Raw genomic sequence first — 12441 nt, 5'->3', positions numbered from 1 at the left:
GTGGGATCTTCCCCCATCCCAGACCAGTCCGGGGATCTGTGGTCTTCTCCAGGAAAGTCCTGGGGTCGGCGTGAAGATCCAGAGATCCCTCGGATCCACGGGAGATCAGGCAGAGGGTCCCATCTGGGGCCAGAAATGGTGCCCAAAAGCAGCAGAAAGCAAGTCCTTAACCCCAGCTGGGAGGTGTTAAGAAGCAGGCATTCTTTAGGGCAGCGTGCTGGACGCCTGCAGGAGAGTTCTTCTAATCCAGCCTGCTCAGGGACACAGGCAGGGCTTGGGATTACACCCACTGATTCCAGAGGCATTGGATATTCCCCCTTACTGAACACATGTCCATTACTGTGCTTTACACAGTCACACCCCTATTGCAAGTCCCTACTTGGTCATTTGGGGTCTTCTCTGGGGGTCTCTGGTGGGTTTTTTGGCATCTGGTGCCCCCCAAAGCTCAGGTGTCTGCTTCTTGACCTCGGTTCTCAGCATCACTGCTTTTCCCCACAGAGACCGTCATGTTTGGTTTGATCTTCTCTGGGTCCCCAGAGCTCAGCTCACATCCTGTGAGCTTGAGCTTGAGTTCCAGCCCTGATCCAATTCTCCAGGACTTCTCTAAGATTCTGTTGTTCCTTATTTGGCCAGAGCAGAATCTTGGGAGCAATGTTCTACTTCTCTCAAACCAAGGCTCCCCCTGCACCAGCCACTGCCAAACAAGGCCAGACATCGACTGCCATGGCCTCCACCACTCTCCAGATACAGAAAGAGAAAGATCAGATTTTGCTCACAATCAGACATCTTTTGTTAAGGAACAGATACAAACAGGATTCACTGATGAGCCCAGACTAACAGATCTTCCTAAGAAGCACACCTGTTTGGTTCAGGAGCAGATACACAGGTGGAGTCCCATCCCACCACATTTGTACCAACAAATAGACCCAGTTTTAGCTCAGGAGCAGATACATGGAGACACAGCCCATTAGGTTGGAAGGTTCATCTAGAGCTCAGCTTTGGCTCAGGGGCTGTTGTTCAGCCTCAGCACTTCAGTGACAGCCACACAGGGCTTTACATTACACACACAGTTTCCAGATTCCTTACAGAGTCTTGCTTACTTAATACAGACACTTGTGGGCAACACTTGGATCACCTTTGGCACTAAAAAGACATGTAAATTTTCCTCCCACGTCAACAGTGTTTGAACTGTTGTCAGAAGAGCAAAACAAGAGTGAAGCATTTTGTTTCTGCAGTCAAGTGGGAACCTCTGTCTGATGACATTCCCAAAGGCATCCCAAATACAGGGAGGATTGCACTGAACAGGATTGCAGTCTCTTTCCCAACCTGCTTAGTGCAACAAGGAACAGCCTCTGGCCACCCAGAGAAGGTATCCCCCAAGACCAGGAGATCTTTACACCCCCCTTTTCTGGGCAATTCAGTCACATCCATCTGCCAACATTCACCTGCAGCATTTCTGCATTTTCCATCACCTGTTCCCACTCCAGTGGCAGGGTTTGGATTATTTCTCTTCCACACACCACACTGCTGACTCACTGCTTGTACAACTGGGGTCAGTTTTGGACCAAGAACCCACTTGGGCAAATGTTTCAATAATTTGCTTCACTCCAAGGAATCCCCTCATGTTCCCCATCCACCAGGTCACAGGAGATTGGCTCAGGGACTATTATTTGCCCACTTGGGGGAACTGCCCAGCCTCCTGGAGCAAAGTTTGCTCTAAGGTTTCAAGGAGTTGACAATCCTTAGCACTAGACTCATTTTCTTCTACTGGGAGAAGGATCTCTGTCAGGATCTCTGACCTGGTGGGGGGGAGTTCTGTGCATCCAGAGAATTGTTTTCCATGCCGGACAAAGCTGCCCCCCCTGGGAAACAATTCCCAACCAGGACTTTCCAAGGGGCTGTCTCCTAAGTCAGCTCTGCCAATACACTTCTCCTCTAGTCTGGAAGCAATCCCGCTCTGGGCTTCCTTTGCTGGGGCTGGGGCAGTTGACAGGTTGCTTCTTTCCTTCCTGGCCCAGCCTCCCTTGTCCTTGGAGAATTCCAAAGCCCACGGAGGCTCCTGGGCTCTGGACTACTTGCACTTTGTGTTTGGGATACCCCATATCCACTCAGCCCAAGGAAATTCCACAGGGCCACAGTCTGACCCCAACGTTGCTGCTCAGCATCAGTGGCATCAAAAGATCATCCCCACACTGCAATAAGGCTCCAAGAGGGTGGGTTTGGACTTCTCCATTCCTCCAGTCCCTTTGCCAATTGAGTTCCAGATATTGGGGGGCTATTTTTAAACCCCTGCAAGAGGACCACCAAAGTCAGATGGGTTTTCCTCCCCAGCTTTGCATTTTCCCATTGGAAAGCAAAAAGCTCTTGACTTTCCCAACTCAAAGGGAGACACAAAAAGGCAGTTTTCAAACCTAATGCTGTGAAACATATTAAACCCTCATTTAGGGGAGTTAGCAAAGTGTAAGGATTCACTATGACTGCTTGTATATCTTCTACTCTGTTCTTTACAGCTCTTAGGTCTTGGACTAACTGGCATAGCCTTCCATTTGCCTGCTTGACTGGCAAAACTGGAGCATTCCATTTAGATTCACATTCTTTTCACAAGCAAAATTTCATCAATTGTTCTACAAAGGGTGAGAATCCCTTACAACTTTCTATTTGCAAAGGACATTGCTTTGGCCTCACCAACCCCACTCCAGGTTTCTCTGGAATTCTCACGGGTTCTGCTCTCTTGGATCATGGAGGCACCTCTCCAGCCCATCCTGTTGGAACCACTGCATCCCCAAGTGATGGTGGCAGATGGATTACTTCTGCTTTGGGAGACTCTCATGCAAAACTAGAAACTTGCACAGAATTAGGCTCTGCAATAATAACCTATATTGGACCATTTTTCAATTGGATTGTGGCATTTCATTTTGCCAAGAGATCCCTCCCAAGCAGAGGCTTTGGGGAATTGGGGAAATACAAAAACTGGGGAGCCAACCACTGTTTTCCCAATTTCAAAGCCACAGCATTAAAAATGGCCCAGTTTCCCAATTCCCTGGCACACCAGACAATTGTTCTAGAATTGTCCCTTGAGTTTCATTTCCCTGCATTTAACACAGAGGAACAAGTTCCCACAGCCACAAACAATTGTGCTTAGCTTGGCTGGAACCAGATGTTCTGATGGGGAAGAATCCTCTGGTGCCCCCTCAGTTGTCATCAGTGATGCCACGAGAGGGTTCGGAGGGTTCTGAAGTTTCAGTTGCGGACAATCCCATTTCCAGTGTCCATCTTTCTTACAGGATGCACAGGGACTGCTCCCAAGTCTCCTGGGGGGATGTTTGAAGCAGGCTGCCCACGCTCTCGTCCTCTTCCTCTCCCCGGGGGCACCATTTCCTCAGGGATTTCTTCCAGAACTGCAACTCCAACCTCCAACAATGTCCCCAAATTAGACTGATCTTGTCCCTCAGCTTGATTTTCCTTTCCGGGCTCACACCAAGGGCTCTGAGGGCGCTGCATTCACACCACAATCTTTCTGCCCTTTCACACGTTCTGCAAAGGGAAAAACACAGCACCAGACATAACCTCCTTCCACTTCTGTTCCCCTTCTCAAACAGCATCAACTGGAACAATGGATTCTAATTCAGTGTTCCAGAACAGCCATCCATTGATTCCAACACTCCATTAAATTCTCCCTGGGAGCTGTTCCTCCGGGGGGGCCGCCAATCTTCATCCAATATTGCAAAATGCAACCAAGGGGGGACTTCTTCCAAATTCCCCCTTCAGATTGCCCACTTCCCAGCTCTAAACAGTAGACCCAAAATGGTACAATACAGAAACAAATACAAGTACAGAACAATAGTGATCAATAAAACAAAGCCAAAGACCAAATTCCAGAATACCAAAGGACCCACCCAAAGGGCTCGAAGATCCACAGGTCTCAGATGAGCAGGATTCCCAAAATACCAAAGAACCCCCCAGTGCACTGAAAGATCCATACGTTTGACATGGGCAGGATTCCCCAAAAGAATGCCTTGTTATCCACTGGGATCTTACCTGTGTCCCAGACTGGGCTGGGGATCTGTGCTCTTCTGCAGCAAAGTCCTGGTGCTGGCGTGAAGATCCAGAGATCCCTCGGATCCGCGGGAGATCAGGCAGAGGTGTCCTGTCTGGGGGCCAAAAATGACACTGAAAAGCAGCAGAAACAAACTTCTTCACCCCAATTTGGAGATGTTAAAAAGAGCATTCTTCTTTATTCAGCATGCTGGGCGTTCAGAGGAGAGCTCCTCTAATGCACCGTGCCAAAGGACAGACAGGGCTGTTTATTACACACACTGTTTACATGTGCATTCAATAGTCTGGCTTACTTAATACAGATTCAGTACTTTGCTTTACACAGCCACACCCCTATTGGAAGTCCTTTTCTGGGCCTTCCGGGCCTTCTCTGTCATCCTGACCTCAGTTCTTGAGCAGCACAGCACCATTGTGTTTCACCACCAAAAATAAAGTTTGTTCTTTCATTATCTGGGTACCCAGAGCTTAGTTTGCATCCTGCTGGTTTGGGACATCCCTTATCTAATTCTCTAGGACTTCTCCAGGATTACATTGTACCTCATTTGGGCACTCGGGGGACTGTGAGTTTCTATTTCTTCTCTCAGTGGTTTGATGGAGACCATGAGGAGCTGGGAACTCATTGCAGGGACAGGAGGGAGCAGTTGGGAAGTACTAGGCAGGTGGGGGAGAGAAGTGTTCAGAGAACAGCTGAGATACAGCTCGAGCAAGCTGAAAACTAAACTGTCATTTGGGGTCATCCCAGATCGATTGGATTTCAGCAATTACTCAACACAGGTGCCACCTCCTCCAGCCAAGCCCAGGAGATCAACCTCCTCAGCAGCTGCAAGAGCGGGATGTTCATGTGCCTGCTGCCATCTCCCCAAAGCCATTATCCCACTGCTGCTGACAAGATGGGCAAGATGAGCATCTACCTCCCAAGATCTGCTGCCGCAAGAAGAGCGTGTCCCAAAGGATGTCCTCAGCCTTCTCAGAGGGGACGTCAGATCCTCTCCAGGGATGGTCCCAGCCCTTCCCAACCCGGACTGGGCACCAGCTCCAACTCTTCCCTGGAAAACAAACAACAAATTCATGAACAGAGATTACAAACCAAAAGTGGAAACAAGAAAAAAAGGTAAAATGTTAACCTTCTGTCAGGGTTCTGAGGAAGGCCCAAGCCCTGCAGGCCAAAGGAAAACCCCACCTCCTCCAGCTGAGGAAAACCCAGGCCTTCTCCCTGCCCTGCAGCACTGGCCCAAAGAAAGGCTCCTAAGCCAAGGCAGGCAGCCCAAGCCTTTCCTGGCCTGCAGCCCAAAGCAGCTGGTGTTCTGCAGCCCCGCCTTTGCTCCCCCCACGGGGGTTTGTTTTTGGCAGGCTGGCTGCCCCTGCCCCAGCCCCGCCCAGCAAAGGGGCGGTGGCAGAGGCTGGGGGCAGAGCCGGGCTCCCATTTCACACCCAGCCCAGAGCACCCGCCCGCCCTCCTGCCAAGAAGCAGCTTGGCAGCCCGCTGAAGAATTCCTCAGGTTCCCCATCAGCAAAGGGGGAACCTTCGGTGCCCAGCCAGGCTGTGCAATGCCCGTGTCCGGGAGCACCCCCTGGGTGTGGACTCATCTGCAAACGGCGTGTGGAGCACGGCTTGGAGGAAGGGGCCAGAATCAAAGGCCATCCTCTTCAGCTCGCCGGCGTCCAGGTCAACTGAGAGCTTGTCATCCCTGACGTCGTCCTCGATGTCTCCAGCAGCAGGCCCACCCGGCACAGCTTCTGCAGAGGCCCCTTCTCCTTCCCTGGGGGCCAGACCAGGCTGTCAGCGTTCTGCCGAGGGCCCAGCTGTCTGTGAAGCGGGACGAGCAAAACCAGGTTGGATGGTGGCCACCAGCACTTGGGAGACCGGGTCTGCAGCCCAGCTCCAGCACAAAGAGGGGCGTGTTCCCATGGGATGACCCCCCCCCAGTGCTACAGGCTGACAAAAAAGTCTGGTTTCCTTTGCTTCTTATTGCCAAGAGATGTGTGGAGGTGTTACCTGCCAGGCCCCTGGATCAAAGGGAGCACGTGGATCTCTCCCGTCTTCTAGGGCAGGGGAATGCCCTGCACCCAAGGATGGCACAACAGGTCTTCCAGTGCTGGCCTGTCCGAGGGGCGGATGGACAAACACCACCTGATAAGGTGCTGGCAGCCTGGGGGGAAAATGGCCGGTCAGTTGGAGAAGGATCCTGTCCCCTCTGTCCCACTGTCCACGTGCCCAGGCTGTGCTGGCTGTGCTCAGAGCTGTGCCCAAACTTCTCCATCGATTCTCCCTTTTGGAGGAGAGCAGGATGGCAGGACACAGGCCACCTCCTCCAGCCACCCATGGGACACAAACAGCTTCAAGAGCGGCGTCCTCGTGAGCCCGCTGCCCTCTCCCAACACCGTTATTCCCCCCGTGCCACAAAGATTGGTATCCACCTGGAGAGACCCGTGCTGGGAACGGGAGCTGGGCCCAGATGGTGTTGGGGCCTTTGCGGAAAGGGTGCTTCCCGCAGACCATCTGGTAGAGCAGGATGCCCAGGGACCAGATGGTCGCCTCCTCGCCGTGGTAGCGCTTGAGGTAGATCCACTCTGGCGGGCTGTATGACAGTGTTCCTACGGAATACAGACGCAGTTCAGCAGGTGGATGCTGCCTGCTCCCAGAGCCTCACCCCAGCAGCCCTGGCAATGTGGGGCCTGCCCCAGTGGCACACGCTGTGACCCACTGCCTTCTCGCCGGCCCCTGACTCTTGGTTACAAACTCTGGGTTGGAGAAGAAGCCGCTGGTGTCCAAGAGGGCAGCGGAAGCCCTGGCAAGGCCCAACCATTTCATGCAAGGGAAAAACCAACCCAGTGGTGGGGAAAAGCCGTGCCTTCTCCCCGCCCCACTGCACTGCCCCCAACAATTCATCATAAGCCAAGGCAAACAAGGCGAGCGGAGCAGCCCAAGCCCTTCCTCGCCTGCACACCAAGCCAGCTGGTGCACAGTTCTGACCCCCTTCTCTGCTACCCTCACGGGGGTTTTGGTCAGGCTGGCTCCCCCCTGCCCCAGACCCAGCCCGGGACAGGGTGGGTGGCACAGGCTGTCGCCAAGGCCGGGGCCTGTCTCACAGTAACCCCCCAGCCCCATCCAAAAGCAACTTGGCTGAAGAACTAATCCTGTTCCCCCTCGGCCAAAGGGGCAATCTCCACTGCCACACCCGGGCATGGCCATGCGATGCCCGGCACCAGGAGCATCCCCCGGCTGTGGGCTCACCTGCAAACTGGGTGTAGACCGTGTCCTTAAGGAAGGTGCCACATCCAAAGTCCAGGAGCTTGGCCTCGCCGGTGGCCAGGTGGAGGAGGATGTTCTGGGGCTTGATGTCCCGGTGCAGGACGCCGCAGCTGGTGCAGTGCCGCACGGCCTGCAGCACCTGGCGGAACAGCCCCCACGCCATCTCCTCCGGCAGGAACCCCCACGCCCTCAGTAAGCGAGAGAGGTCCTGAGACGGCTCCGGATGCTCCATCACCAACAGGAACCCGTTGGGGAGCTCGAACCACTCCAGCAGCTGGATGACACCAGGGAAGCCATTGGACACCTTGTCCAGCAGCACGATCTCCAGGGGGGCCCGGGTGCCGTCAGGCTGCGGGGGGACCACGGGGTCGTCAGTGGGGCTGATGCCGTGCCTGTCTGCCTGCTCCCCCTCGGCCAGCCCTGGATGCTCCCCGTCCCCCACCGAGCCCACGCCCACTCTCCCTCCAGGTGTCCCGGCGGCTTCCACCCTGCCGGGCCTCGGCTCGTCCCCGCCCGTCCCGCCCCGCTTTCTGCCGCTGGCCCCGCTCGCTCACCAGCTCGCCCCAGCGCCGGATGCCATCCCGGGACACGGCTTTGATGGCCACCTGCAAGCCGAGGGGAAGGGCGGGTTGAGCTCGCCGCCCGTCCCGCCCTCCTCCTCCTCCTCCTCCTCCTCCTGCTGCACTCACCGGGGCTCCGTCCGCCAGGCAGGTCCCCGCGTAGACGCGGCCGAAGCCGCCGCTGCCCAGCAGCGAATGCAGCCGGTAGCGCTCGTGCAGCGGCTCCTTGGCCTTCGGTGCGGGCGAGACGTGGCCGTCAGCGTTGGGGCCGGGGCCCGGCACGGCCCCCGAGCGCCCCTCAAGCGGCCCGGGCCGGGCTTCCCCAGCCGCAGCGGGCAGCGGCGGCTCGCTGCCGGCGGCCGGGCTGGCGAGCGGCGGAGCTCTGGCCGGGGAAGCCGCCGAGGAGGCGGCAGCGGCCGCGGCGCCCGCGGCCCCCGCCGGCCCCGGCAGGCGCCGGGCTCGAGCCAGGCGGAGCCAAGGGGCGGCGAGGCCGAGCCCGTCCCACAGCCAGCCCCACAGGAGCGCCCAGCAGCGCCACAACCGGCGCGCCGGGAGCCGGGCGAGGGCGAGACCGCGCCGGGCCGCCCAGGGCCGGGGACGGGGCGGCCCCGCCCGGCACAGGGGAACGGCCGGGGCCATGGGCCGGGCCGGCAAGGGGAGGGGGGACCGGGAACGGGACAGGGACAGCGGGAGTGGGACACTGGGACAGGGACACCGGCAATGGGACACCGGCACAGGGACACTGGGACAGCGGGACACCGGGAGAGGGAGAGGAGGACGAAGAGCTCGAGCAAGGAGAGCCCGAACAAGAGTCAGAGCGAGAGCGCGTCGCTACAGTCGCTGCTGCTGCCGCTGCTGCTGCCGAAGCGCAGGGGCCGTTGGTCCGTTGGTCCGTTTGTCCGTTCCCCGTTGGCCCCCGCGAGCCCCGGGGGCAGCCCCGGCCGCTCCGCTCCCAACCAGCCCCGGCCGCAGTCACGGAGCTCCCCTTCCTCCCGCCCCACGCCAAGACCACGGCCTTTTGGAGCTGCTTCACTTTAGTTCAACTTCTTGGCTGCCAAGTTTGCAACTTCCCGCCGCTGCTCGGACCCCATCCCGCCCGCTCGGCCTGCGCTGCTGTCGCTTCCTCCCAGGCCAGCCGGGCTCGGCACTTGCCCCTCAACTTTGGCAAGGGCTTTGCTCAGTGAGGAGCCCCGGCACGTCCGGCCAGCGCCAGGCAGAGCCAGCCCCGGGGGAGGGCAGAGCAGGAGCATCGGCAGGGGAAATGCAGCCCTTTGGGGTCAGCGCTGCTCCCCGACCACACCAGGGCTCTTCCTGTTTTCCTGCCTGGTTTGAGGGAAAATCGGCGGCTGCAGAGAGGATTAAGCAGAAGAGAATTAGAAGACTCTTCTTGCTGCCCTTTGGATGCCAGTCCCTCCTAAGAAATGCAGGCTTAATTTGGAATGGACACGATGGAGCAGCTTTTTCAGCACCCAATATTTAACAGCTGCCTTTCAGGGGACAATGGGAAAAGGGGGGAGAACGGGAGAAAAGGGGGGCTGGGACCTCCAAAGTGAGCGAGGAGGGGGCTGAGACTGTGAAACCGAGCAGGGCACGGGGAAGAAACACCCCCAAACCGAGCTGGGGGGGAGCTGGGGACGGTGGGGATGGTGGGAAAGGGGTGAGAGAGGGGAGAAAAGGGGTGTTGGACAGTGGGCAGGGGGACAGAGGGCAGGGGGTTCCCACATGGGTCTCCCCTGCCCCCCATCACTTGAGCCCTGGAGGGGTTCCCTGGGGCTCTGGGAGGGGGCAGATCCGCCCTGGGAATGTCCACTGCTTCTGTAACCCTTTGTGTGCTTGCTCTGGTGACGATTGTGCACAGGTGCCCAAGCCCCCTGTCCGTCCCTGGGGGGCTGATGGGGGGACTCCCCCACCCAGTAACTGGTGCTGCAGCAGCTGTGGGGCAGAGGGGGGTGGGAAAGGGGGGTCCGGGGTGGCCCCCTGAGCTCCCAACCTGCTGGGGGGGCTGAGGGCTGCTGGGGGGGCACCCCCTGCCCTGTGTCCCTGCACACCCAGGGCTGTTCCAGGTCCTGGGAAAAGCCGAGTGAACGGCCCCGACCGGGAGAGGTTCCTGCCCGGGTACATCTCCAACTGGGAGCAGCTCAGGCACTTCAGCAGAGATTTGGGCACCTGGGGGGGACACCCCGTGTGGGGAGATCCAGGCCAGGCACTGGAACAGCCAAGGGGAGTTCCTGGAGAACAGATAGGATCAGGGGACATGAACTGCTGGCACAACTACGACAATGTGGCCCCGTTTGCCCGGCCTGGGAACCCCCCATTTTGGGGTAATCTCCCCCACATCCCACCAGAAACAACAAATCCTCCCAAATATTCCCCTGGATCTCCAAATGACCCCAAATCCCAGTAAAATGGTGGGGCTTTAGATGTCTTTGTTGAATGTCTTTGTTTTAAATTCAACAAATCAGCTCTTCCCACTGAATTTCCCAGGTCAGTTTGTGACCCCATGGATGTTTCTCCCACTGTGTTCACCCAGGTGCCTGTGGGGAACCAGGAGGATGTGGAGACCACCAGCCAGGTGTCTTCCCAATGTGGGAAGACATCACTTCTCCAGTGGGTGATGGAGTTGGAGCAGCAGACAAAGCTCTTCCCACAGTCAAGGCACCTTTAGTGCTTCCCTTACTGGTGGGTCCGTTGGTGTGAGGTCAAGGCAGAGCTCTGGCTGAAGCTCTTCCCACACTCCCCACACTTGTAGGGCCTCTCCCCGCTGTGGATGTGCCGGTGGCTGATGAGGTGGGAGTTCTGGATGAAGCCCTTCCCACAGTGGGTGCAGAGGAAGGGCCTCTCCCATGTGTGTGTCCGCTCATGCAGGAGGAGATTCCCGCTGGTCTGAAACCTCTTCTTGCATTCCAAGCACCTGTAGGGCCGTTCTCCAGTGTGGATGCGCTGGTGGCAGATCAGGTGGGAGCTCTGGCTGAAGCTCTTCCAACAGTCCAAGCACTTGAAGGGCTTTTTCCTAGTGTGAAGCTGCTCATGCACGTCCAGGTCAGGGCTCTGGCTCAAGCTCTCGTCCCCTTCCCGGCACAGGGTGGGTCTTTCCTCCTCAGAGCATCCTGGGCTGGCTTTGGAGACCCTCCTCCTGGGGTACCTTCGTGGCTTTCCCTCCCTGCTGCCTTCCTGCGCCGTGGAGCCCTTCAAAACGGCCTCTCCCACCAGGCTCTGCCGGGGGGATTTGTCCTCCGGGCTCTCCGTCCTCAGCTCGGGGCCTGGGGCAGGAGGGAAGAAGGACAGGGAGGGGATTTGCCTCCGGCCCAGAGGGAAGGCCAAGGACATCCCCCCAACTCCGGCCCCGGCAGGACGGCGGCGGCAGCGGGGTTGTCCTGCAGCCGGGGGCGATGCTCAGCTGGGAGATACAGGACAAGACAGGGCAAAGGGGCACTGACTTCCTCCTCACCTGCCTGGGGGTCCTGGGGCATCTTCCTCTTCCTCGCAGCCTCCTCCTCCATCTGGCCAAGCTTTGGGAAGGAATTATTCTATGTAAACTCATTCCCTTCTGCCCAGAGTAACTCAAACTAATACACATATATCAGACTTACAGGCTCATGCCATAGAGTTTAGAGACAGACTTCCCAAAGGGATGAATTTTTCCTGGTTTAGGAGGGAAAACAAGGTGTGGGTGCATTGGGTTGGCGGTCCCTCTGTTACAACCCACCCCAGGAAAAGAGGGGGGGTAACCCAGGTTTTATCAATAATTCCTTTGGGGTGGATTAAAGCGAAACGACACTAAATAATCGGTGTCTGAAAACATATATTGACAAGATTTATTTTCACAATTTTGTATCAATAGGGATGTTAACATTTTGGGTGCTGTCATAACCTTTCGGGGGAGGAGGAAAACAAATGCCTAGGGCAGAGAAAGACAGGGTAAGAGTAAGGGAGAGCAAGAGAAAAAAAAGGAAAGGTGAGAGTGGTATAATCACCACCCACTGGATCCAGCGACGTCTTGATCCGCAGGCGGTGGGGGGAGAAGAAGAAGAAAAACCCCGCCAAAACCCCCAAAGTCACCAGTCAGTATCTATATCCTTTGCAGCTCCCCCAAGGCGGGGAGTTGTTTTCACAGGGTGGTGTCTCCCTTTTTGGCGCGGAGTTCGTGGTCTCTTCCCACCTTTTCTTTTCGGGGCTTGACATCTTCTGCACTGGAGGAGGGGGGATGGGCCCAGTTGCCCATCAGAAAGTCAAAAGCCTGCAGAAGTCTCTTAGAATGCAGAAATCCTTAACTGTTCCAGTCTCTGACACCCTCCTGCCCAGCTCCATCTCTAGAAGTCACCTGGAATCACCAGGAATCACCTCCAAACCACCAAGATTCAGCCCAAAACAACCCTCTCAGCAGTGGAGTTCCCCCTCGCTGGTCCATCCACTTTGGGGTTCTGGGGTCCCTCCTGGGTGGGCTGCTGGAGGTCTCACATGTATTGGGGAACCCCCTCTCCAGGGTTCCCGCCCTCTCTGGGCTGCCGGAGATCCCGGGAATCCCAGGGGTCCTTCCTTTATGGGCTCCTCACTTTGCCATTCTGGGGATCC

At 56.9% G+C, this 12441-nt stretch overlaps 1 protein-coding gene and 1 long non-coding RNA gene across 2 annotated transcripts; both read right to left on the bottom strand.

Moving 5' to 3' along the window:
• Positions 1-766: 766 nt before the first annotated feature.
• LOC135406454 (uncharacterized) lies at positions 767-4572 on the bottom strand. Its single transcript, XR_010426260.1, has 2 exons — positions 4039-4572; positions 767-3534 (listed from the first exon to the last, which is right to left on the bottom strand). It is a non-coding gene; the product is annotated as an uncharacterized LOC135406454 (long non-coding RNA).
• A 2570-nt stretch (positions 4573-7142) lies between these two features.
• On the bottom strand, positions 7143-8879 carry LOC135404897 (serine/threonine-protein kinase pim-1-like). The gene is made up of 2 exons (XM_064639626.1): positions 7864-8879; positions 7143-7658 (listed from the first exon to the last, which is right to left on the bottom strand). The coding sequence occupies exons 1-2, from the start codon at positions 8506-8508 to the stop codon at positions 7143-7145; spliced, it is 1161 nt and encodes a 386-aa protein (XP_064495696.1). The 5' UTR covers positions 8509-8879.
• Between the last annotated feature and the right edge of the window lie 3562 nt (positions 8880-12441).

Source organism: Pseudopipra pipra, chromosome W (genome assembly GCF_036250125.1).
Source record: "Pseudopipra pipra isolate bDixPip1 chromosome W, bDixPip1.hap1, whole genome shotgun sequence".
Classification (NCBI taxonomy): domain Eukaryota; kingdom Metazoa; phylum Chordata; class Aves; order Passeriformes; family Pipridae; genus Pseudopipra; species Pseudopipra pipra.
Note: the sequence above shows the minus strand (reverse complement) of the source record. Positions and strands in the feature narration are given on the sequence as shown.

Coding starts and splice junctions, on each gene's coding strand:
- LOC135404897 (XM_064639626.1), bottom strand. CDS start 8,508: ATGGCCCCGGCCGTTCCCCTGTGCCGGGCGGGGCCGCCCCGTCCCCGG. Junction 7,659..7,863: donor TCCGGCGCTGGGGCGAGCTG/GTGAGCGAGCGG, acceptor GTCCCCCCGCAG/CCTGACGGCACCCGGGCCCC.